This window comes from Coffea arabica, chromosome 10e, assembly GCF_036785885.1.
Source record: "Coffea arabica cultivar ET-39 chromosome 10e, Coffea Arabica ET-39 HiFi, whole genome shotgun sequence".
NCBI classification, from domain to species: Eukaryota; Viridiplantae; Streptophyta; class Magnoliopsida; order Gentianales; family Rubiaceae; genus Coffea; species Coffea arabica.
In genome coordinates this window covers 46,662,197-46,688,315 of record NC_092328.1, presented here as the reverse complement: position 1 = coordinate 46,688,315, position 26,119 = coordinate 46,662,197, and the positions used below count along the sequence as shown (strand labels likewise).

General features: G+C 35.3%; 3 protein-coding genes across 6 annotated transcripts; 2 read left to right on the top strand and 1 right to left on the bottom strand.

The window, feature by feature from the left end:
* Positions 1–457: 457 nt before the first annotated feature.
* LOC113712149 (protein STRUBBELIG-RECEPTOR FAMILY 7) lies at positions 458–4,736 on the top strand. Of its 4 annotated transcripts, none has more exons than XM_027235441.2 (11): positions 458–923; positions 1,015–1,063; positions 2,479–2,687; positions 2,947–3,054; positions 3,188–3,259; positions 3,351–3,422; positions 3,530–3,601; positions 3,679–3,744; positions 3,837–3,899; positions 3,994–4,193; positions 4,441–4,736. In XM_027235441.2, the coding sequence occupies exons 5-11, from the start codon at positions 3,240–3,242 to the stop codon at positions 4,509–4,511; spliced, it is 564 nt and encodes a 187-aa protein (XP_027091242.1). In that variant the 5' UTR covers positions 458–923; positions 1,015–1,063; positions 2,479–2,687; positions 2,947–3,054; positions 3,188–3,239; the 3' UTR covers positions 4,512–4,736. The 4 variants fall into 4 exon arrangements, with proteins under 4 accessions (XP_027091242.1, XP_027091240.1, XP_071922948.1 ...); XM_027235439.2 differs by having other exon boundaries at positions 2,887–3,054; XM_072066847.1 differs by lacking the exons at positions 3,188–3,259; positions 3,351–3,422.
* Positions 4,737–7,787: 3,051 nt separating this feature from the next.
* LOC113712977 (uncharacterized) lies at positions 7,788–20,764 on the top strand. Its single transcript, XM_027236661.2, has 12 exons — positions 7,788–8,109; positions 8,342–9,897; positions 12,143–13,656; positions 13,740–13,840; positions 13,961–14,051; positions 14,270–14,380; positions 14,457–14,522; positions 16,531–16,590; positions 17,027–17,584; positions 18,241–18,360; positions 20,037–20,156; positions 20,280–20,764. Exons 2-12 carry the CDS (start codon positions 8,433–8,435, stop codon positions 20,343–20,345), a joined length of 4,272 nt encoding a protein of 1,423 aa, XP_027092462.1. The 5' UTR covers positions 7,788–8,109; positions 8,342–8,432; the 3' UTR covers positions 20,346–20,764.
* A 3,279-nt stretch (positions 20,765–24,043) lies between these two features.
* On the bottom strand, positions 24,044–25,332 carry LOC113711942 (vacuolar iron transporter homolog 2-like). Its single transcript, XM_027235186.2, has 2 exons — positions 25,135–25,332; positions 24,044–24,827 (listed from the first exon to the last, which is right to left on the bottom strand). Exons 1-2 carry the CDS (start codon positions 25,309–25,311, stop codon positions 24,183–24,185), a joined length of 822 nt encoding a protein of 273 aa, XP_027090987.2. The 5' UTR covers positions 25,312–25,332; the 3' UTR covers positions 24,044–24,182.
* Between the last annotated feature and the right edge of the window lie 787 nt (positions 25,333–26,119).

Genomic DNA, 26,119 nt, shown 5'->3' with positions numbered 1-26,119 from the left:
TATATAAAATTATTAACATTTACATTAACATTTCAACTTATATTTCATAGATTAACATAAGATTTAATTATTTCTATTCAAGTTTTCAACATTATCATTTAAAATTAAATTTGTCAAATTAAGTCATCATTTAAAGTTAATATAAAGCAAAAGATTATTTAAAATTTATGCTATCCTATTATACAATTCATAAATTAAATTATTATATTTACATTAACATTTCAACTTATATTTGACAGATTAACTTTAGATTTAATTATTTCTATTCAATTTTTCAACATTATCATTTAAAATTAAATTTGTCAAATTAAGTTATCATTTGTTTTATTGTCATCTAAAGTTATACAATTGAACTAACATTGCCACTTAATATTATATATTTTTATTATCAATCTACTTTAATTCATTTATACGTTTGGTTCTTAAAGTTATATCAATTCCAGTTAAAAGTTGAATACTTCCAATTAAGAGTTGAATACACTTCCAACTTATTTCTATTCAAGAAGCTCTCAGAGTGATCGATTCCAATTAGGAGTATTCCACAGAAAGCAACTCAGAGATTGTTTGGTTGTCCGGTTTTTACTCTGGTTCGTTTGTAACAAAGTCAAAAAAAATAAGCATTCTTTAACCACTCTGCATTCTTCACCTAATCAGATTAGACAAGTGCTTTCTTTGTAAGAGTTAGGTTGTACTTCATAGAAATGTCGTCAATCTTTTGATAAGTTATCAGTTGTACTTTATCTTTTCATAGCCATTAGATTCAAATATAAAGTACTAGATTAGTTGAGATTGAATGGTCCAGCTTTGAATAGTGCAGTCCACGCTACTACATACACTAATAGCTGCTGTCCCGCTTCTTTTCTCTTCCACTCGCGCATACCAGAAACAAATCTTCCTGCACTTTCTTGCATTCTGATCCTTTGGTAATACCATTTTTCTTAGCTTTTCCTTCATCATATATATGCATTAGTAACATATAGCTTCTTTTACATGTTTTCTATTTTCACGTTGCAGCATTGCTTTTAGCATTGAAGATTTGACTTGCACCATCACTTTACTTCAGGTTAGTCATATTACTCGTAACTAGCCTGCCTAATGTTTGATAAAATGCTTGTTAAGCTTTCTTAATGCTTCATATTTACAAATTTCATAAGTATTGGTAGTTACTTATTATTGAATTATATATTCTGTATGCTTATGATTGTGAGCTCCGTTAATGAATTTTCAAGTAACATGGTTAGTCCAAGCTATTTGTTCATGTGCAAGATGTTTGCTTATTTCTTTAATGCATAGCTAAGATAATTGAATGCCTGTTTCATCATGAGTTAAATTTTGACAGTCATAGGAAACGAAGAATGAACTAGACAAGCTAACATAATTATTGACTCGGCTGACAAAGGATGTAATAACAAATTTTATGCTAGTCAATATCAGGAAATTGTAACATGCAAGTTGAAGACCAAAATTTCAAAAGTTCATTGTCTAGATCATCCGCATTACTTTGACTAAATGAGGCAAAAAATTTATTGTCACAAAAACCAAATATCAACGTATAAATTAATTAAAATAAAATTGATAACAAAATTGCATGGTATACTTGGTCATCATTTTAGTTAGCATTAATGCCTCACATTTTAACAAAATATCAATGTATTACAACTCAAAAGAAAATTGAAAAAAAAAATGACTAGGTTCATTTGTTCAAATTCAAATACTAATATTCCAACTTCTCTCTATTTCACAAACATTCCATCAAATTTTGCTAACTTTAAACACCTCAAGGTGGGCACTGGCTGTGCGTAGCACAGCGAGGCCTTACTAGTATATATATATATATATATATATATATATATATAGATTGCGTAGGTGGATTCTGCGGGAACTTAAAGATGGCCTTCTAACATTGCTGCTGAATTATGGGCCCTAAGATATGGCCTAATCTCGGCTGATTCGTTGAGCATTATCCTTCTGGAGACTGGGGTTGATGCAAAAGAACTCTACCATCTTTGAGCATTATCCATCTGTACTTAGTCCTATGACCAATAAGAACTCTACCAAATTTCTTTCATCTGCCATTTCCTACAGTTAATTAATTACTTAGCCCCAAAATGAATGTTGTTCTCTCAGGTAACGTACACCGTAGCACTATTACGATTAAATTCAGGAAAAGATTTGCACACAAATCCTTAAAGGAGTTAGTAGTACTATGCATGATCTTCTTCTAGTATTCCTACGTACTTTCCCTGCATTTTTTGTCCATTTTCCTAGTCATACAGGACGATAGTAACAAGTCTATACTTCTGATAAAAGAAAGCTGAAAGAATTCTGTGGCTTTGGATTCTTGGGGCGGATAGTGTCTGCCAGCTTATTAATTTCCTATACTTGGAATGGCAACAGACAGTATAAATTGCTTATTCTGTGATACCACTACGTATATTTGCTAAAATTGCATGCAAGATAACGCGTCAATACAATCAGAATTAACACAGGAAAAAGGGTTCCAGCCAAGCCTTCTTTTTTGGTACTAAACTGGAAGTGGGTTTTGAGTTCTGGTGATGAATGGATAGAGAAAAAAAGTAAAAATAAGGAGATGAGGGCGGTGGAGCTAGCTGTGGAGATCATTTTTCTAGGCTGCATTCTGCTACGGGGGCCAAGCTTCACCAGTGCAGACACAGATCCAAATGATGGTCAGTTTGCTTGCTTGTAGACTCAAAGCCTCTGTCTCTCTCTCTTTTCTTTTCTAATTTTCTGTGGTATGAACTCTGAAGTGAGTTTATGCACTTGAAAAATGAGCCGTAGAATGCATGCAAATGTAGTGTCTCTTCTTACAAACTATAGTCATTGGTGTACATCTTAGTATTGATCTTTTGACTCCTATTAAAGCAGTTAATAGTAGAATTATTGGAATTTTGGATGTACAATTGCTGCTCTTTTGGACCTGTATAGAAATTTGAGTTGCCCACCCCAGCTGACCAATTGGAAACCAAATGGTGGTGATGCTTGTGAAGAAAATTGGAAAGGCATTACCTGCTCTGGCTCAAGAGTAACAGCAATGTAACTCTCATACCCTAGCACTTTGTCATGATAATTATCTCATTGCCTGTTATTCTCACGCCTCTTTAAGTATAGATTGTTCCTTTTTGTGCCTTTTTTTATCAATGCGTGCCATTTTTGTCCCATGATACAGAAATCTAGCTAGTGATGGCTTCAGTGGTAGCCTTCCCTACTCCATCTCACAGATGACTTCCCTTAAGTACATGTAGGTTAAATGCTCATTGATCTAAATCCTAATTAACTTAGAATTTTTCCTGGAAGTAATCATGTGTCTTTTCTTCTCATTTTATTTGTAGAAATGTTAGTCACAACAAATTTCATGGCCATCTAAGAGATATGTTTGCATCTCTTACAAGTCTATTCATTCTGTAAGACATGCCTCCTTACACCTTCAAATTCTGAAAATTCTTGTAGATGACATGCTTCAAATTGATTTGGGCCTCGAACATGATTTTGTGGTTGCTTTTTTGTTCAGGGATCTCTCTTTTAATGTGATGTCAGGTGATCTTCCTAAAAGTTTCAGTTTATGCTCCAATTTGACTTTTATGTAAGTGCATTATCCTCACCTCTCACAATAGCGTTGAAGAAGCATTATAATACTAATGATAACTTATTATAATGCAGGGATTTACAGAACAATCAGTTTACGGGTACCATTGATGTCCTTGCCAATCTCCCTCTTAAATATTTGTAAGCTAATATTATTGATAGCTTAGTAAAAGAAAAGTATTTGGTGGTTTTCACTGGGAAATTATTGAGCTGATTTGCATTGATGTTGTTAGGAACATTGAGAACAACCATTTCAGTGGCAAGATTCCTGACCGATTGAAAGGCATAAATCTGCAGTAAGCACCTCATGTTGTTTGTCAATATTTGCATTTAAAATTCTATATACTAGGTTTTGTAGATACGCATTAAGATATTCTATTCTCGTAACAGAATAGGCGGTACCTCTGGTCCTGCACCTGGTGCTAGCAGACCTAATGGCTTCGGTATTGGAGGTATTTTAGCAACTGTGATTTTCCTTTCAGTCGTGGGAGCCATGATAGCATTTTTTATCATGAAAAGGAGATCAAGGAAGCCATCCACGGTGATAGAAAATTACCCTGTTTTTCCACTTGCTTCGCATGAAGAACAAGGTACTTATCCTGGGATTTACTTCAAGAGGTTTTGGATTCAATCATATGATGCATACTTTTATATTTTACCTGGCAAAAAGTATTATTCCGTTTCCCATGGTGATATGGTTGCCTATTTCACTATCTTGTTTTACAGTGATATTGGATATTTAGCCATAGGAAAGTACAGTAGCAAGAGTATTGGTTTTGTTCATCATTTGCTATGTCTTCTATAATTACTAGGCTTTTTGTGATAATTTTTTTGCAGAGATGAAGTCTATTCAATCTTCTTCCACAACTCGCTTAGAGCCTCTCCACCTATTGATGATCAGAAATTAGTTGATGAAGATGATACATCAGTGATCATCTAGTATTGAATTAGTTACAGTTACTGAATTTAGGAGATTAGCCAAAAATGAAACTGATGGTTCAAAAGAAAGCATGTATCTAGTATTCAAACAATTACAGAAAGGAACGGAGGCAAATTTCATTTACGGATCATTTTCTAATCTATTTTGCTACCTGAAATAGACTGTTGCAGGATGATAAAACATGGTCTCAAAATGATTGTTCACATTATTTTAATTATTAGAAGTTAAAGGATAAAAAACAACTCACCGAAAAAAGAATCAAATTGGGGCATGGTTAATTTTACGTGGTCCTAAGAATGTTGAACAGAATTTGCATAATAAATATCATATTTTGTGCTAATGTAACAATTAAAAGAAATCCCAGTATGTATGTCTTGTTTTATATATATATATATATATATATATATATATATATACACACACACACATGTATGTATATACATACACTAGTATGTATATATATATTTTACGTAAATATAGCCACTTTTCCCAGCAAAATCAACTGTATTCTTACTTATCCTAATCAAGTAAACTGAATCAATGGTAGTGCACTTTCGTTACCTATCTATCACCTCGGATTAAACATCGTAAAGGTTTCTGGAAAGCTTGATTTAGTTTAGAAAAGATTTTCTTATGATGGTGGTAGTTGCATGGTTATTTAATACATGGGGAATCACTTAACAGAAAAAAAAAACATAGCTACGGATAATTGATCCGCGCGCAACCTTCAGGCAAACATATTTAGATCGCTTTTGTAGGTGAAAAGGAAAGTAATACTCTATATATTTAGATCACAATTCTCATGCTTTATTCAGCCAAAGTTGAGCAACACAAAGCACTTTGATTGTACATGTTCTGGGAACTGCAGAGGAAACTAGTAGATGCAGCTATATTCAAAATTTTGATCCACTAGGAGTTCTATTCTGATTGTACAAGTGCTCATGTATACTGTACCCTATTGCTAAGGGTTGTACTTCTTCCACATTTTTGTTTCTCTTTTTCTTAAATTATAAGAAAGGGATAAATTTAGAAACTTCCCGTAAAGTTTTTTACCATTTCACTTATTTTCCTCGAAATTTTAAAAATTACACTTACCTCTCTTGATTTGACACTTTAGTAACTAAACCTTAAAATAGGGTAAAAACTTTAATGAATATCCTGAAATGCCCTTATCTTAAAATTTTTAATTTATTCTTCTAAACAATTGTAAAGTAATTTGACAAAATTATAAAAGGAATGAGTGTCAAGTTTTTCATATCAATATTTGTTATCTGATAATTAACTATAACAATAAATATTTTGGTATAATAGGCTACTTTTCATAGTGCGTTATTGGGGATATAGATTCTTTTTAAGATAAAGAAGAAAGTGTTATATATATTTTTTAAATGTTTATGGACTAGTTTTTTTTTTTTTTTGAAGAAAGTTTATGAATTAGTTTAGTGATGGAACTATCATAGTTTAGTAGTGATTTTGTGCCATTTATTTTTATTTTTATTAATCTATTCTTGATTTTGATACCCAAAAAAAAAAAGAGCTACAAAAAAAATTGGGGATATTCAAAGTTATCAAAAAAAAATATATTACTAGTTTAATATTTGATCAAAATAGAGGTTAGGGACAATATTGGTAGTTCTTCTATATTTCTAATAAAATATAAGAGAAATGAATAAGAAGGAAAAAAAATTATAAAATCCATTCTTTGTATAAACATGGCAACAAGGGAGTTCTATTAAAATATTAAGGTTAGTATTGTTATTTTAAATGGACAAGGAAGGTAGATATAATTTTTAAAACCTTAAGAAAATTAAGTGAAATAGTTAAAAACCACAGGGGAGGTTTCTGAAATTATCCCATTAAAAAAATGATTAACTTCCTCGTTTTAAAAGAAAGATGTTACTTCCAATAAAAAAAAAATACAAAAGACGATAAAACAAACATTTATGGAGGGATTAGATGCAAAATGCCGGCCTTCAAATGTATGACGTTAAGAAGGCCTTGCTGTTGCTTGAGAAGTAAACACGTCTTCAGTTTTCTGACAGCAAAAGCGCATCCCACTGCATGATAAAACTCCCAGGAGTCTCACGGACAAAGCAGGCTTTTTCGGTACTTAAAAGCATGGTTTAAGTTACCATGAAACACGCCTTCGCATCCTCCAACATTTAACTAGCTAACCCCACAATCAAGAACTCTCCATGGCAACATGATGTAGTTCCAAATTAGATTAGAACTTGCATTTTTTTTTTTTTTAACTTGGATCATTCTGTCTAGAAAATCACTACTTATTACTTAGCCTCAAATCATCTCACTTCGTCACCAATTTCACTGGTAGATGTTCCCTTCATGATTTGGTACCAAAGCAAAATCCAAAATGATGTTATCCTTTTGAAATTGGATTTATAATTGAATTTTTCTAGTGTTTCTAGAAGTTTTAATTATATCAGCTAGGTTTAGACATTATTTTATCTCAAACATTTTTAGGGAACCTGTATACAATTTTACAATTTTCATTGTAATGATATTATTATAAACGCCAGAGTGCTGATGACATATGATATCATATATTGGAAGTTGTTCTTTTGGTTTATTTGGCATTTTATTACATTTACAACCTTATTGCACTTCCATATTACACGAGAAAGAATGTAGCTTTTTTCTTTTTTCTTAATAGTGTAAGTGAGGGGTTTCGAATTACTTACACTTCCTTCTCCCGTACCACCAAATTCTTTCCCCTTTCTCACCTCAAGAAAGAATGTACCCTAACTTCAATGTACTTTACTATAGACGGTGTTTTAAGTATAAAAATATTTATTTTTCTAAAATAGTTTTTTTTTTTTAAAATCCCTACCAAACATAGTCACAATTTTAGAAGTCTAATTTTTGGAGAATCAAACACAATCATTTGACAAGTTGTACAATGCAGACTTCAAATCATAAAGGTGATACAGAAAATTTGTTAACACTTAAAAGTTAAAATTAATCTTATATGCACTTGACTTGATAATATAATACATATTATAGTTGGTACATGATACCTATATTAAATTTCAAATTCAAATTCAAATTTTAATTAATTGTAGGTGACAGTATATACTGTCATATTTAGTAAAATAATTCAAAAAATTATCTTCAAAATGATAAAACAACCATATCCTCATAAAACGAAAATAAAAAAAGCAACTTTCACGTTATTATAGTTTTGTACCAAAAACAATAACAAAAACAAAACGAGAGAGAGAGAGAGATCCTCATTTGGGTTCACAAAACCCAACCCTAAGAGCCACGTACACTCTCATCAATACTCCAATGGACCTAACCATCACGGCCCAAAAACACCCTTTACGAATTCATTTTGCCTCTCTCATTTCCCTTCCTTGCTTCTTCCCCAGCAGCCTATATAGTACTAGTATTTTCTACTTTCTCCATCAGCTAAAATCCAATCTTTCAACCAAAACTTCTTCCCTAAATTTTGCTTTTCATCATATTAGAGACAGAACCCCCGTTAACTTTTATCGGCCTCTGTATTTACTTTGGGATAATATTCTGATCGGAGCTAACTTTTCCAGGTATTTTTCAGTCTGAATATTTCTGATTGATATGAATCAGTATTAGATTGTTCAGGTACTTCTTATAGGTTAATTTTGATATGATTCTGCCAGAAAATCGTTGATGATAATCTACGGTTGGTTATTGGAAACATTTTATGTAGAAAATTTATAATTTATCAGTTAAGTTTGTGTATTTATGTTAAATATCGTAAATATGGATCTAATTTGATTGAATTCTTGTGCTTTTTAGGGTTTCTGATTCCGGGTTTTGAAGATAAAGTTAGGTTTCTAGATTAGAGTTAAGAATATTGTAGAGAATTTGTATTCGTCGATATCTCTCAATGGGTAGAAAGAAGCCGAGTGCTCGTGATGATGAGGTGGCCGGGGCGACGCAGGGTGGCGTTGGTGGGGGCAAGCCTAAGAAGAAGAATTTAGTGATTGATGATGATGAGTATTCAGTTGGGACAGAGTTGTCTGAGGAGAGTAATGTTCAGGAAGAGAAGACTGCAACGGTTGGTGGTGGTAAGAAGAAGGGTAAGAAGGGGAATGCAAAGAAAGGAGGATTAAAAGAAGATGACGATGATGATGACCATCCGGAGGAGAGAATTGATGACAAAGAGCATGATGAGGCACTGGATATACAGTTCGCAGGCAAAAAGAAAGGGAAGGCGAAGAAGGGTGGGAACAATAAGAGCAACAGTGTCTTTAGTTCTGGGAACTTTGGGTTGTTAGGGGATGAAGATGGTGAAACTGAGGTTTCTGAATTAACTCAGAGTAGAGATGGTGAGAGTGGGGGTAGTGAGGATGATGGGGAGAATGTGGTCGCCTTTACTGGTAAGAAAAAGCCTACAAAGTCAAAAAAGGGTGGTGGTAAAAGTGTGTTCAGTGCTGCACCATTTGATGCTATTGGAGTTGAGGATGATGAAGCGGTTGGAGGTTCGGTTTCTGGAGAGCTGTCTGATAAGGATGATGAGACAGTGATTGCATTTTCTGGGAAGAAAAAGCCATCAAAATCTGGTAAGAAGGGTGGCAGTGGTGCATTTACGACATCGCCTTTTGGTGCAATTGGTGATGGGGATGATGGAGGTGTTGATGATTTAGTTTCTGGGCAACAGTCTGATAATGGGGAGCCTTTGATTGAGTTCTCTGGGAAGAAGAAGCCATCGAAAACAGGTAAGAAGGGTGGTGGTAGTTTGTTTTCGACATCTAGTTTTAATGGGCTTGAGGACGGGGAAAACAAAGAAGAGAGTAAAGAGGAAGATGAGGATATTGCTTCTATTACCTTCACAGGAAAGAAAAAGAAGTCTTCCAAGTCTTCGAAAAAAAGCAGTGCTAATTCATTTGATGCTGCAGTTCTTGATGAAGAGACCATTGAAGAAGTTTCTATGTCCAAGTCAGGAGCTGAAGCAGCAGGAGATGGTGCCAGTGCTCTGGATGAATTAGACACATCAGTTGCTATGTTTTCTGGTAAGAAGAAGTCATCTAAAAAGAAGGGTAGTGGCGCAATTACTGCACTTGATGCTGGAACTGGGGATGAGTCCTTGGTTGTAGCTGAGGCTGATCAGCCTAGCGTTAGTGATAGTTCAAAGCAGATAGCTGAAGATGTTGCAGAGACTTTGAAAAATAAGAAGAAGAAAAAGAAGAGTGGAAGAACTGCCCAAGAAGAGGAGGATTTGGACAAGATTCTTGCTGAACTTGGAGAAGCGCCTCCTGTATCAAAACCTTCTCCCACCCCTACACCTGGTCTTCTGGAGCCAACTGCTGAGGAGAAAGTTCAATCTCAGCTTGAGCAAGAAGATGGTGCAGGTCAGTTATCTTATCATCATACCTGTAAATACTATAGTTTTTATTGTTTTCTTATGTATGAATAAACTTCCTGTGTAGTTTAAGAAAACCAAAATAAGGATAGATATAAAGAGAGGATTAAAACTTATGGAATTTTATCAGGGGCAATTAGCTTTCATTTTGCCACCGTAATTGCCTCTTCTTTTCCTACTCCCATACTTGTCTAACTTTTTACTTTTTCACTTTGCACTCTAACTAGGATACGTGTATTTGCTGATTGTGATCTTGTCAATTTGTAATATGAAAAGAATGTTCAACTCCACATTCATTCAATTGATTGATTGCATGTGTGTGTCAGTTTCAATATCTTTATCATAGACAAAATAATTATCTATGTGTACATTTTTTCAATTTTATGGTTCCCTTGTAATAATCTTAAGTTTGACATATTTTGTTAATCACAAACTTTTAATCTTTTCTTTTTAAGTTCTTTCCATGTATACTATGTGACTTAAGGTTCCAGTTGAGTTCCATTGAAGGAAATTCATCTAAATAGCTCTGCAATTATTTTGAGGTCATGATAATTCTAAATATTCTCAGTGGGTATTAAATATAAGCTTACAGTTTGATATAGCTACAGGCTTTTAAGCCTCAATTGTCTAAATTGTGTATGTCAAAAATTGAGTTGAGACTTGTATAATCATCTTTTGCTATCACTGAGCTAGCCTGCATTCTATTTTAGTTTTCGTTCATGTTCTTAATGCATAGAAAATTTTTTATTCAAAATTCAGTCTGATCTCCAGCTTTTTCCTGCAAACTACACCTTTGAAATCATCCCATTTTTTGTTTCCTACGAAACGAAATCGCCGTTCTTTTTAAATTCCTGATCTTTTAAATTCACTCATTTAATTTATTTGCATATTGCTAAATAATTAATGTATCTCTTGCTTATTCATGATCTTAATGATGTTTTATGCTAAAGTTAGGTATAGTAAAGATGGGATTTTTAATTTTAAATTCATTAACCAGAAGCGTAAATTAGGGTAAGAATGCAAGATGGATAGTTTTTTAGTAGATTAAGATTCTTGAAGATCATACTGCCAAGTTACAGGATTACATGGTTTTGTTTAGCTCTTCATTACTAGTAAATTCTGATATTTCTTGAAAATTTTAAGAGCAAAGAGATACTGGTAATTGACAATGTAAATGCACATATCTGAGAGTCTAGCTTCAGTCAGACTATCTTGGGTTTAACATATTAGGAGTAAATTTGGAGTATCTGAAGTGGAAGTAAAGTAATAAGTTGGTGTGGTGTTTGTTTATTTCTTTAATGTTATTGCTTAAGAATTTTTTTTTCTGGTTTGGTTAAAGTTGGTTTGATATCCAAAACGTTATACATGGGTTCTACCTGATATCTGTAGCATTCTACATGTCTGTGCATGGTGGGATGACTTTATGATTGTGTCAGAGCTACAGGGCAAGGGGAGAGTTAAAAGATCATGGTTCTGGTTGTAACTGCTGGCTTCTACTATTTCTGCATAGAGGGTGAAACTGAGAGTTGAGAATATTGTTTCTTGAAAATGGTGACTGTTCGTATGGATTTGTTTTGGTTAAAAACATGAAGGGTGCTTACTACTTGAGGTGGTCTAGGTTGTAAGTTGTGAAAAGAAATGTACTGGTGCAAACTTTGTGAGATTTGTATGTTTCTTGAAAATGGTGACTGTTCTGGTTGTAACTGCTGGCTTCTACTATTTCTGCATAGAGGGTGAAACTGAGAGTTGAGAATATTGTTTCTTGAAAATGGTGACTGTTCGTATGGATTTGTTTTGGTTAAAAACATGAAGGGTGCTTACTACTTGAGGTGGTCTAGGTTGTAAGTTGTGAAAAGAAATGTACTGGTGCAAACTTTGTGAGATTTGTATGTGGACTGTGTGTATCGCATGGGAGAGATGAGGGTGTTGAAGTGAGAGGATGTGAGATCTTTGAAGGCAAGACTTTTTCAGTTCTCCTTGAGGCCTTGGTGGTTGGAAAAATGTGTCAGGACAAGGTTCTTCGGCGAACAATGAGGGAAGTGACTGACTGGAGGATATGAAAACAAAAATTGTGCCTAAATAAGTTTAACTTTTTTTGAGGAAATAATTGGTTTTATTCCTAGAAATGGATTAATAATTGCACTAGATCCACTGTATTAAATACGTAGGGGGAGTATGCTTGGCTCAGTCTTAATATGAAATATTCAAGAATGTCTCTTTTGATGCTGGTGCAGGTGAAAAAGAAGCTGAAGAAGGAGGGCCTGCAGAGTCTGCAGCAGCAAAGAAGAAGAAGAAGAAGAAGGAAAAGGAGAAAGAGAAAAAAGCAGCTGCAGCTGCACCTGTGACAGAAGACAAACAAGAAGATAGTAAAAATGAAACCAAGGGTAAAGCTTCGGACAAGAAAGTTCCAAAGCATGTGAGAGAGATGCAAGAGAGACTTGCAAGACTTAAAGAAGCTGAAGAAAGGAAAAAAAGGGAAGAAGAGGAGAAGTTAAGAAAAGAAGAAGAGGAGCGTCGTAGGCAGGAAGAACTTGAGAGGCTAGCAGAAGAAAAGAAACGCTTGAAGAAGGAGAGGGAAAAAGAGAAACTCATGAAGAAAAAGCAAGAAGGGAAGCTATTAACTGGTAAACAGAAGGAAGAAGCTCGTAGATTGGAGGCGATGAGGAAACAGATACTAGCCAATGCTGGGGGCTTGCCATTACCTACAGGGGATGCTGTTGGGGTGCCTACAAAACGGCCCAAGTACCAGACAAAAAAGTCAAAGCCAGCTTCTCAAGCAAATGGTGCGGCTGTTGCAGAGGCTCCTGAAAGCCAAGAAATAAAAGAATCAGAAATTGGATCTGAGGTCGACTCTGTGGAAACAGAAAAGTATGAGGAAGTGCAAGTTTTGGAAGTAGAGAAACCCCAAGAAGTTGAAGTTGAGGAGGAGAATGAGGTTGAAGTAGAAGAAGAAGATGATGATGAAGAATGGGATGCCAAAAGTTGGGATGATGCTGATCTTAAACTGCCTGGTAAAAGTGCTTTTGCTGATGAAGAGGTTGATTCTGAGCCTGAAAATGTGGGTAAAAAGGAGTTAAAGAGCACAAGGCCTGCTACAAATGATGCAGGGTCTCGCCCTTTGGCGTCAAAGACTGCAACTGCACCACTAAAATCTGTGAATCCTGAGGTTGGGGCTGTCGAAAAACAGAAGCAACGAGAAGCACCTACTAAAATGGATGCTGCAGAACCAGTTGCTCTCCCCACCCGGGGTGAAAATAATCTCCGCTCGCCTATTTGCTGCATTATGGGCCATGTTGATACTGGCAAAACTAAGTTACTTGACTGCATTCGGGGTACCAATGTTCAGGAAGGAGAAGCTGGAGGTATTACTCAACAAATAGGTGCAACATATTTCCCAGCAGGGAATATACGTGAGAGAACCAAGGAACTAAAAGCTGATGCAAAGCTGAGTGTCCCAGGTTTATTGGTTATTGACACTCCAGGACATGAATCGTTCACCAACTTGCGTTCTCGAGGCTCAGGTTTATGTGATATTGCTATTCTCGTTGTGGATATTATGCATGGGTTGGAGCCACAAACTATCGAATCACTCAATCTTTTGAAGATGAGGAATACAGAATTTATTGTTGCCCTGAATAAGGTTGACAGACTCTATGGATGGAAAACATGCAGAAATGCACCTATCATGAAGGCCATGAAGCAACAGTCAAAAGATATTCAAGCTGAATTCAACATGAGGCTCACTCAGGTTTTAGAATATATCGATTTCCTTTTCAACATGTTGAGTTTCTTGCTTTAATAATTCATGATTTTCTACTTCACTCACTACAGGTTATTACCCAGTTCAAGGAGCAAGGAATAAACACTGAATTGTACTATAAGAACAAAGAAATGGGGGAGACTTTCAGCATTGTGCCTACTAGTGCAATCAGGTTTTGTTTGTTATTCACTGATGTTGCAGCCCTGGTGTTCAAGTTGTTTTAATTTATGAATTTTTTTGTGTATTTCACGTACAATCTTTAAGTGCGGTTTGGGTTATATTGATGTTACAGTGGTGAAGGGATCCCGGACTTGCTTTTATTACTTGTTCAATGGACTCAAAAGACAATGGTTGAGAAATTAACTTTTCAGGATGAAGTGCAGGTATCCTTTTGTTGGTATTTTCTTTCTTTAGTATCGCTTCAGAAGTTGCTATAGTGCACCTGCTGTATTCAGGGATGTCCTCCGTGTAAAAACTTTCAAAGTTTTGATCTTGCGAAATAAAAATTAATTGTTGGTGTTCAAAGCAGAAAAGGGATATGGTTTATGTGATTTGTAAACAGCATATGCTTTTGACTGAATTACGACTTTCATGTTGGCAGTGTACCGTTTTGGAGGTTAAGGTTGTTGAAGGACATGGGACAACAATTGATGTGGTCTTAGTTAATGGTGTGCTCCATGAAGGAGATCAAATAGTTGTTTGTGGCATGCAGGTAATCTTTCAATTGGTAACTGGTACTTTTGGATCTTAAATAACTGTAATGCTCTTACACTTGTTGTCATTTTTAGGGTCCAATTGTCACCAGTATTCGAGCACTATTGACGCCCCATCCAATGAAAGAACTCCGAGTAAAGGTAAAAAAAAAACCCCCCTTTTTTTGTGAGGATCTTTTTCTGTTTCTGGACTCTGGCCCATTTCACTATTCGTTTGGGAGATATGTCTATTTGTTCTAGGAAAAGTTCATAGTTTGCGGATGGGTTGCATAAACGTGGACCGAAGATCTAAAGGCACTATGCTCGTCGTTTGAATCATAAAAAGTTTTGGAACATGAAGAGTAATCTTACAAATATATTACTAGTATTCCGTGTGGGTCACAAAATATGTAACTTTGGAGGCTGTTCTGAAGTCAGATGACTTAATAACATGAGGTGATGGGTGGTTTCGGGAGATATGTTGGATTTATCCTAGGAAAAGTTCATAGTTTGTGGATGGGTGGAGCAAAAACGTGAACAGTAGACCAAAAAGTGCTGAAGTTGGTAGAATGCTTGTTGTCTGGACCATAAAAAATTGGGAACACGAATAGTGATTTTACAAATATTTACTAGTATAGCTTACGTGTTATGGAATATGTAGATTTGGAGGCTGTTCCTGAAGTCAAATGACTCAACTACTGAGTTCCCATAGAACTATTTCTGGGCTTATTTATCATAATCTTCTTGTACCTAATATGATTCCACACATTGCTTTTCCTGTCCCCAAGAGGGAGCAATTCATATATTTTAAGCTTGTTGGGACTTCCCAAAATCAGGATGAGATAGGATCAGGAATATTTCTTGTGTCAAATAAGTATTTTTCACGTAAATGATGAAATAGGTTGTGTTATCATGTTCGAATATCTCTGAAGAGTTACTAAACAGGACTTCTATTTTATATTTTTCATTGACATTTACCTGGCACCATCTAGCATATTGCTTGAATTTTCTTTTAGAATTTGTTCTGCACTCTTGTTTTATTTCTTCATATCGATGCAGAATAATCTTTCTGTTTGGATTTTCTTGAAAAATGATGTGGTTTTCAGTCATGTGGTTTAGGTATAGAAGAATATTTGGCCAAGAAGAAGATATTTCCTTCCGGGGATTTAGTGATGGCTCTAACAAAATGATATTTGTTGGTTCCGTGTTTGAGCTTGAGGAAAAGGATATGTAGCTTAAGATAAATAAGAACGCTCTTTTTGCGGACTTAGCAGCTAACTTAGAAAAGTCGTTATGCAATTAAGTAGTGGTTGATTTAGCACCTGGAAGTGATAGTGGATATGATTTGATTTAGAACCTGTTGGAAGAATCTTTAGAAAATTAGAAGATAGTATATAAATTTTGGCTCTGATAATCTGAGGATTTAGAGTGTAGTAGGAGTTGAGGTTGATGTAAGAGAGCAAGAGGAAGAGAAGTAAGAAGCTGTGGGAATTTTTCCTACATTTTCATGGGATTAGCCATCTAAGGACATAACATTGTTCAATCTCTTCAATGACAAAATGTTTGTGTTTGCTTTTCCAAGGGACTGTACCTTTTGTAGTTGCAGAATAGCTGCTGCAATCATGTTCATCTCTCATGCACTCAGAACTTGGGGACTATGATTTCTTTTTTTAGTGTGTTTTTTTTTATTAGCTATCATTACTTTTGTGACAGTAGTGAAGGATTGAGTATGTCTTTTAGTCATCTGCTGGAGACCATTAAACTAATGGCCTAAAGCTGATAAACCAACTTTTTTCAAACTGCTAGTCCGTTAAAACGTTTAATCTGTGCTTCTTTGCAATCATCTCTTAGTTGGAGCAAATCCTCCATCCAATTATTACTTAAATGATGTACTCACCTTTTTCTTTGTGAAAGAAGTTTAGCTTTTACTTGTACTGTTGCATCAGTACAAAATAAGCACATAAATTTTGTGAGCATTTTTAGGTTTTGGAGCTTGACAATCTGTAGCTGTCTTTGGCACTTTGGGGTTAATGTTTCTTTGCTCTTTTCTTTGTCATGCATACTTCAGTGGAAAGCTAGTCACTTTTGAAGACATTTTTCTCCCATATTAGGTTTTTTATGCTTGTATAGTTGAATTCTTAACTGACGATTTGGTGATTGCCTGATTCAGGGAACTTATGTGCATCATAAAGAAATCAAGGCTGCCCAGGGGATAAAGATCACTGCACAGGTGCTTTTTTGATTTATTTGCTGTAAGACGTTAACCTGTATTCTTTATCACTAAGGAGCAACATGTTCACAAATTTGCCACTACAGTGGACACCATACGTATTCTACATATATCAATTTTAGTTGGACTTCTGTAATCCTGGTTCTATAGTTTTTAGCTTTTGAAATGATGACATGGCTGTCGTGAGCCAACTTTGTAAATTCATCTGTTGCTTGGTAAGTAGCACTGGTGTACTACGAACTTGTCTTGAAGAAGTCTAAACTTTTTGTGGTAAATGGCACTAGCTCAGGAGACCACTGTCTAGTAGCCTCTGGTGTCACAAAGCTTGATTCACCTTTCACAATTAGCTCCCTGCCATAGGAGATCTCTGTCCTGTTGTATAATATTTTTGTTTCCCATTCAGAGGTAGTTTTAGTTTCTCATCTTTTCTTTTCAGGGTCTTGAGCATGCTATTGCTGGCACTGGGCTATATGTTGTTGGTCCTGATGATGATGTAGAAGATATTAAGGAAGCAGCTATGGAGGATATGAGGACAGTGATGAACAGAATTGATAAAAGTGGCGAGGGAGTTTATGTACAGGCCTCTACCCTTGGTTCATTAGAAGCACTACTGGAGTTTTTGAAGACTCCGGTGGTCAATATACCTGTGAGTGGTATAGGCATTGGTCCTGTGCATAAGAAAGATGTCATGAAGGCAAGCGTGATGCTCGAGAAGAAGAAAGAGTATGCCACTATCTTGGCCTTTGATGTTAGGGTGACTCCAGAGGCTCGAGAACTTGCAGATGAGCTTGGTGTCAAGATATTCTGTGCAGATATCATCTATCACCTATTTGATCAGTTTAAGGCTTATATTGACAACCTCAAGGAGGAGAAGAAGAAGGAAGCTGCTGATGATGCTGTATTCCCCTGTGTTCTTAAGATCATACCAAACTGTGTTTTCAACAAGAAAGATCCCATTGTATTGGGAGTGGATGTTCTCGAAGGTGTTGCAAAGGTATTGTATTAATTTTGTGATTCTTAAGATAATTTTCAACAGCTAGTGTGGGACATGGTATTCCAAATAATAACGGAGATGTGAAATTATTCAATTGACATTTTGTTGATTATTCTTGTTAATTTTGGTTTGCATAGTATAGTAAAGATTTGCTTAAATTAGTTACATGTTGATTGATTTATTATTGTTGTTCTAGTTGTCAATTTCATGATGCTGATTTTAGGGAGTAGGAAACTAGAAATTTTGGATTCTAAGAAATGGTTAGGATTCTTTCTTGTTGTGATGATATCTTAAAAGTTTTGTTAGTCAATTTATGTTACTTTTCCATCTTGAATATTGCTTAAGAGTCAGATTTTGCACCACTTTCAACCATTCACTCTGTACCTTTTATAAGTTAAAATGTCATAATACATGACTTCACCATCTTTTCCTATTCCTGAAGAGTTATTTGCTTTTATAGTTTGGTTTTGTCATTATTGTCCTCATTTTGCTATTTTCAGCTCACTCCTGCAAGATGCATGTTATCTTGTAGCGTTTATTAGCATATTGATTCTTGACGTGACATTATTATCTTATATTTCTGTGTTCTGATTTCTTGCTTGCTTATATCTTTTCTCTTTTTGAGGGTTTCTGATGGCAGTTTCCAATGCATGCAGATCGGAACCCCAATTTGCATTCCTCAGAAGGACTTCATCGACATTGGACGAATTGCGTCCATTGAGAACAACCATAAACCTGTTGACTATGCCAAGAAAGGCCAAAAGGTGGCCATCAAGGTACATATCCTGGATTTAGGTTTCCAATATCTAATTTTGAGATTGGTTTTCTGATGAACATGTGCTTCCTTGATGAATTTGGATTGTAATATTAACTTAGTAGTTGAGTAGTTTGTACATATATGCTATCAACGGCCATCAAACTGCAAACTAATATGGTGGTCATAAATTGTAATGGTCATTTGGATAAGGACTTTTTTTGGGACACACTATAGCATGAGATGGAAGCACTTGTTTGCTGCATACTGAAATTGAAAAAGCTCCTGTCTTCATGTAAATGGATTTTTGTAATTTTTAGTCAGAGAATTTTAAGGGGAAAGAGTAAAATCCAGTAGAAGGTTTGTGAAGGAAAGTTGAAGAGGGTGATTAAGATGGTAACTGCCTGCAGTTAGCTAAATCTAGCCATGCAAGGCAAAAGCAGAAACCAAGTGCTCTTCCTTTATTACTAACTTGCATGGTCAAACATTATAAATATCACCGCTTTGACTATCTTTAAAAGGTGTTGATGATTGATTTTTTAGATTTTCTAGATTCTGGCACTGGTTTAGATTTAAAAAGGCTGACAGTGACTGAGAAGTTAATGGTTTGTAAAGGATTCTTGCACTTGGCAAAGCCTTTTGATATTATGTGAAATAAACTTGGTAATGCATCTTATTAGAACAGAACCAATGAGAACTTTTTTCTAAGACTTATTTGCTCAAGTTGGCATGGTGGTTACAGGAATTGGTCTGGTTCAAATGATTTTTATACTGTTGTGCTTCAAGTCTTGAATTTGCAGGGTAGAGATACATATAAAAAATATCTAAATCCTTCAAAGACTTATTGCTTTTTGTTGTTTATCTTATTCTGGATCAATTATCTGGCCATCAAATCAAAAGACAGTTTTTTGCTCCTTTCCATGAAAATCTGATCCCATGGAATCCTGCATTCAGTTCCACTTGATACACTGGAAATTCTTCACCCTTAAATTACATAGAACCCAACTGTTCAAGGTATTAATGGGGCTTAGAATAGCTTCTGGTCCTTCATATTAAGAATTAGACGTATTGTTCTTGATTGAATTGGTTGATTTTAGTAAAAGAAGGTCCTCCTTCCGGAAACCTATGTTCTGTTGATCCAGTTAAAGGGGTTTAAAGTGGCGATGTTTGTGAATAAGAGGTTAGTATATGTGAGGATGAGCTTCCTGTGCAAATGGGAAATGGCAGATGGGGCTTGTCTTGCTTTCATACTCCTGTTTGCTTTGACTTCTCTTTGTGATAATGGAGAGGGAGTCCAAAAACTATTGCAAATCAGAAAGTTAGAATGTAATCATTTTGTATGATCTCAAATGTAGAACAGTCGGGCGCTGCTATTAATCATTTGAGACAATGATAGTGTCTGAATAGGATTTGCACTTTGTGCTGTGACATATTTGTTTCTGCAGTTCAACTGACAATAAATAATATATGCTGTTCTTCATATTCTGATGTCAAATATAGTACTTGGGTTGGTAATTAAAATATTTGGCTGGAGGAAATTCATAACCTTTATGCATTATAAAGACATTGATGATGCCTTTAGTCTTCTCGTGTTTTAAAATGTAATGACAGATTTGTGTTGCTGGAGTTTGTGAGTCCACAATTTGCATTACTGTTTAGGTTTTGTAGTGTTTAATCTTGTCTTTTATGCTTCTACAGATTGTTGGCAGTAATCCTGAGGAGCAACAGAAGATGTTTGGAAGGCACTTTGAGATTGAAGATGAGCTTGTCAGCCATATCTCAAGGAGGTCAATCGACATACTAAAAGCCAACTACAGGGTATGGCAAACTAAATTCTTTACTTATTTCCTCTTCAGGAGATCCTGAAAATTTTTCTCGGGCAGATTCCCAAATTTGAACATGTTATAATTTAAATTCGCTTGTATGCCTAAAAACCTGCAGGAAGATCTGTCTCTTGAAGAATGGAAGCTGGTTGCGAAGCTTAAAAATCTTTTCAAGATACCGTAGATGTAAAATTTAAGAGCGCAAAGAAGTAACTGGTCTGTACAGAGCTTACACTGGTTTGCATTGGCATTTGGTGATTGAACGGAAAGAGGTAATTGCTTGGGGCATTAAGCTTAAGCTTGGAAATCAGTAAATTCGAAGGAAGAAAATGCAAAAAGCAAGGTTTGCTGAGTACTTCGCGAGATCGCCTTCTTGCAGGCTATGGGGATGGATTTTCCTCATTTTTTGTGTGTACCTCTGGAAGAGAGTTTTTTGGCCAAGATGACAGTTTGCTGGACTTCAATTGGATGGTTACTGAGTGTTGGTTGATCATTTTTCCACCCGCTCTATGTATCCGCTTTAGCTGTTGTATTTTCCCACAATGGTTGTCTTTATAAACAATCAATGGTCAATTCAGTTTCCAATCCATATTTGCTTTTTCATTGTCCTATTCTTGATTCTTGTAGAACTATGCTCGTTCTCTTGTCCCTCTCCTCTCCTCTCCTCTCGGACAACAACTTGAACTCCAAAATTGGAGGAATGGTACACCATTTGAACTTCAAAATGGGAGGAAGTATGTCGCTTTAACGTGAATCAGAAACTAGAAAGTGATATAGAGAATATTTACCAAGAATCTGTTGGTCTAAACAGAATGAAGCGCTATGTCTTATTAGGGGTGAGCAAAACTAACCGTTGATCCGAAAATTTACCATATTCAATCCGCTTTGAAAAATAGGGTATTAGATTCGTATTATTTGACCGGATCAAAAGAGGATCGAATATCTGCTTGTATGCGGGGTGAGTTAGAGTCATACGATTAAGAATTTGCGGGTACTCAACATGTCCAGCATATATATATATAATTTATTTTTTAAATATACACATACTACTACAAAATAATACTTTTAGAGCTTAAAAAAAAAAGTAATTTCCTTGAACAAATTGCACTACAAATAGGGGAGGCTATAGTTTGTTTACAATATTTATTTGTAGAGGTTAAGTTTCTATATTCTTAGTAAAAAGTTTAATTGATGTGGAATATATATTTTTAAAACAGTACTACTTATTTGAAATTTTCATTAATTTTGAGTTCTTTTTTTTTCTTTTTTCTTGTAATCTCTTTGTATGTTTGTTTCTTGGTATGAGACTTTTTTTGAGGAAAAAAAATCTTTGTTAAGTTTAAGATGAGTATGTAAGATACAGAATTAAATTAGTATAAATTATTTTTAAAAAAAATTAAGTAATGAGTGGGGTGAGGAAAATCTGATCCTATTTTAGCGGATAATATCTGATAACTGAGTACTCGCTGATATGTTGAGCAGATAAAAAAAATTAAAAAATGACTAACCGACAAGGTGCGTGTCGGTCAGCCAAATGTTGTACGAGACGGATACCTAACCCATGCCCACCCCTTATCTTTGTTACGTGTTTGTCCATATATTTATCTAGAATTATGCTTGTTTTCTTTTGTAAGGTTAATAGTTGAAACTATTTAACAAGTTTTATCGTTTGAGAAAAGTGTTAATAAGCCTAGCCACTTAATGAGCAATGTGTCTTGTATACATTTTTTTAACAATTATATGCAGAAACACCTTGCATCTTCTCGGGGTCTTTCCTACTCTTTTTGCTGAATGCGATTGTTTCTAGAACATCTCGATTCATCTAAGAATACGATGAGCCTCAACACCTAAGCTGTTCTTAGTGTTACAGGGCATGTTTAAGTTGACCGGAAAAATGTCCTTTTGGGTTATACATGGATTTTCGTTCTTGGACTACACTAAGAATAAGGAAAAGAAAAAGATAAATAAATAAAAGAGATACTTTGTTTAGCATTTTAGCCACTACTTCTATTGTCCTGTACAAGTACTTACCAAGATTTGCACAATCTCTATGTAGGATCGTAAGATCCCACAAAAAAACTTCCAAATTAACCAAATTAATTAATTTAAAGTTCATATACAGCTTTATACAACCAAAACAATATCAAATAAGTAAATTATTTATAAACATATAGTATTTTTTACCTATAGTTTGACAAGTAATAAAGAAGAAGAATATAAACAGTTATAAATTATAATTACAAGTATTAAAACCAAATGCTTTACAGTTTACACAACAAAAATTTCAAATCCAAGATAATCATTAATCTCCACCAATAATAAAAAATCATAACTTCCAAATCCAAGATCTCCAACATTAAAATTATTAATTATTTACGTATCTCAATTATTTTTAGACCTTTTTTACTTCTAATAAATCCGAGACTTCTAGTAAAATCCAGACCAACATAGAAGAATAAACACCATTGATAGATTATTAGTAAAACCCAGATCAATATAGAAGAATAAATACCATTGACACAACTTTAGATACAATTCACAAGAATATTAAGTAATACAAGGACATCAAATATTAGAAACAAGCACTAGAATGAAATCCACAACTATATATATTTAAATGTCACAAAATAACCACAAAAAAAAAAAGAAAGAAAAGCAACGGAACCCCAAAATGAAAAAAAAGGTCCGAACATCCTGTCAGAAATAAGAATACAACCCACCTTAACAGTTGATAGTAAAAACATTTAGTATACATATATAGTTGATAAGTATAATTAAAAGAAACAATCAAATTAGGAGTTACGGGTACTCGCGGTTATTTTCATTGGGCGACTTCTTCTGCTGGAAATTCCTTGAACTTAGACAAGGATACAATGACAATAGAGAATTTGGGATGGGAGATTGGCAAAATTTTGTGAAAATTTATTGGAATCTAGATGGGGAAGAAGTTTGGAATGGAGATGGGGAAAAACCAAAGATGCTTTCTCTCTTTTCATCCTTTGTGACTTTGTTTCTATTTGTTTCATTAATTTGTTCCCGAAACCTTTTTTGTTGTAGCTTTTGTTTTTGAGACAAAAATTGTTGCAACATTATAATTAAAGGATCTAATTCTTTGATACCTGCTCCAAATGTTCTCATTTAGTTCAAAATTTAGCCCTACATTTATAAAATTTTCAAAAATTCAAAGGATCGTACGATCCTACGATCCCACTAACGATTCTAACGATCATATGTATATTAAGGCAATTTTTAATTATAACTACAATCCGGATCGATTTTGCTGATCGATCCTATGATTCGGATAGCAATTTTGACAACCATGGTACTGACCAAACTGGTTGGTCACATTTTGAAGTCAAAACATTCTTGATGATCCAGATTGGAAATAGTTTTAGCAGATCAAAGGCATCACATCTATTTTTACCTTAATTTGCATTTGACTACCAGTGCGACCATTCGTTTTTGCTGATTTCCAAATCTGCATTGCGAATATAAACCAGTAAAAGGAAGCCTCAATTTAGCAATCAACTGGTTTCTTGCGTCAAGGGGGGAAAAGACTAAAAATGAGGTAAAGTGAATCCTAAAAACTATGCACTTTCTGGCCGCTTAATTGATATTAAGCATCTTATTCTTATAAGTATTCTTGCTATTATTGAACTGACCTTTTTAGGGATAGAAAACTGAAGTCCCTCCTAGCAAGGGCTTGCTGCAAAGTAGTAAGACTGTAAGAGCGTCTCTTGTGACTATCAAATTGAACCGGACTCCTCCATCTCGTTACCAAGAAAAGAAAGATATATTGGATAAAGAAAGTGTCTACCACAAAAGAGACTTGTGTTTAGCAAGAAATATTCTTGGACTAGGATCCACTAGATTCATTGGATGCATGGCAATAACTTATTCAAATCAAAAGACTTGATACACAAGAAAAGGTAGCACAATTATACATGATGTAAAGATTGCAAAAGAAAAAAAAAACAAAAAAAAGGAAAAAGAAAAAGAAGCGAGTTTGATTAACTCTAATTTACAGCCCACTAGAGCCAATCAATTTTGTCAAGCCAAATGTTATGGCCATAGCCAGCCAACCTCCAAAAAGAACCCTAGCTGAGGACCTTATTCTTGGTGCCTTCCCTAATACAGCCCCTAACCATCCAAACAATACTAAAGCAGCAGTAACTGCTGCAACGATCGCACCAAGTCTCAGCTTATATTCCCTTATGAATGATGCAGCAAGCAGTGGAACCAGTGCACCTACTGAAAATGCAAGAGCTGATGCCACTGCCGCTTGTAATGGATTTGGCAAACTCTCCTTATCTCCCTCTTCTTCTTCTGCCTCTTGTCTCTGCATAGTGATCGCCTTTCTGTTGTCTCTCTCCATTTGAGCCACCTCTATGTCAAGTTGCGAGTAAACGGAGACAAATTCCCCGATGGCCATGGAACATGCCCCTGCTACTAAACCAGCAAATCCAGTTAGGATCATGGTTTTGATGTCTGGTTTAACTGCTCCAACTCCCATCATTAAGGAAGCCGTGGAAACCAATCCATCATTGGCTCCTAGGACTGCTGCCCGGAGCCATTGTGCCCTTTTCGAGTAATTAATGTCCTTTTGTTTGATTTCATGGCCCATTTGACGTTCAACATCATTGGCAGAGAAGGAAAGTTTAGCATCCTGAGGAGTTGTGTGATTGGAAGCCATTATCAGCAAGGACGAGCTAATCTCAGTTAGCAAGAAAGAAGGAATATTGAAGAGGGAAGATGAGCTAGAGACTGTGGTGGACACACGCCTTAAAGTCCGCTATTTATAGGCGAAAACAGAGGCTTTTCTTTCACTAGTGGAGGCAAAAGTGGGATTTTTTCACTAAGGTGGCAAAGACTTTATGGGAAGATAACAACGCCTTTGTGCAATAAAAAAGAAGACGATGAAGTTGCTTTATATAGTGAAGAAAATTTGCTAATATCTTATCAAGATGATCTACCTGTTCTTGTTGGCCAAAAACACAATCACATACAAGATATGGCTCAGTCCTGATGAATATTGGATGCTGCCTTAGATCCTCTATGTCGGTCATTGGTCTGAACAAAATGGTACTGACCAGAATTGACACTAACAAGAAATGACAGGTGGAACAGAATTCGTAATAGTAAGTAGACATAACATTCAAGAAATTACCGTACAATGATTGAGGAGAAGTGGCGAAAGAGGATGAAATACAAGAAAAAGAAGCAGAAGGATTGAGCTTGTTTTATAGTTGAAGATTAACGTTTGTAGATTAAGTTAGTTTAGCCGCCACATTGCAAAAGCATGACTACTACACCTTGCAAGAAACGGAAGAATGAGATAAGTGTTACAAGCCCTTTCGGCTTTTTGATCAGTTTCTTCTGTTATATGGTCCAAAAGGACAAGTTTCCTGCATCATTGCGTTGATCACATGTAATGTACGTGTGTTGATAGAATCGTGGTAAGTAAGGGACTGCTTGTGGTATCTGCCAAGCCTCAAGATTTCGGAATTCTTCTTTTGTTTTTGAGAAGGGGTAGGAGCATGGTTTGCTGTCGCGGGTCACGTTCGCGTCATGGTCTTGGTTGTTTCACATCTGTCCCGTCGATGTATATCGGTTGAATATCGGGTGATCGCACAATATAGCACATAAAAATTTTCAAAAAATCTAAAAAATTGCTAAAATTAAAAAAAAAAAAAAAAAAAACACAATCTGAAAAAATATTTGAATTGATTCTGAGTGAATTCGGATATATTGCCGATACCTTGCATCATGGATTTAAATCGGCTGAGTCAGAGCGAGTCGTCACGGATGCGATAATATCCGTGATTTAGGAATCAGTATCGTACTTGTCCTCTCCGTTCCAATTACGACTTGACATCGTATATGTTCCCACCGTTTCGATTACAAATCGACCGATTCGTATCGAAATCGGCCGATATTGCTAACCATGGTAGGAGAATT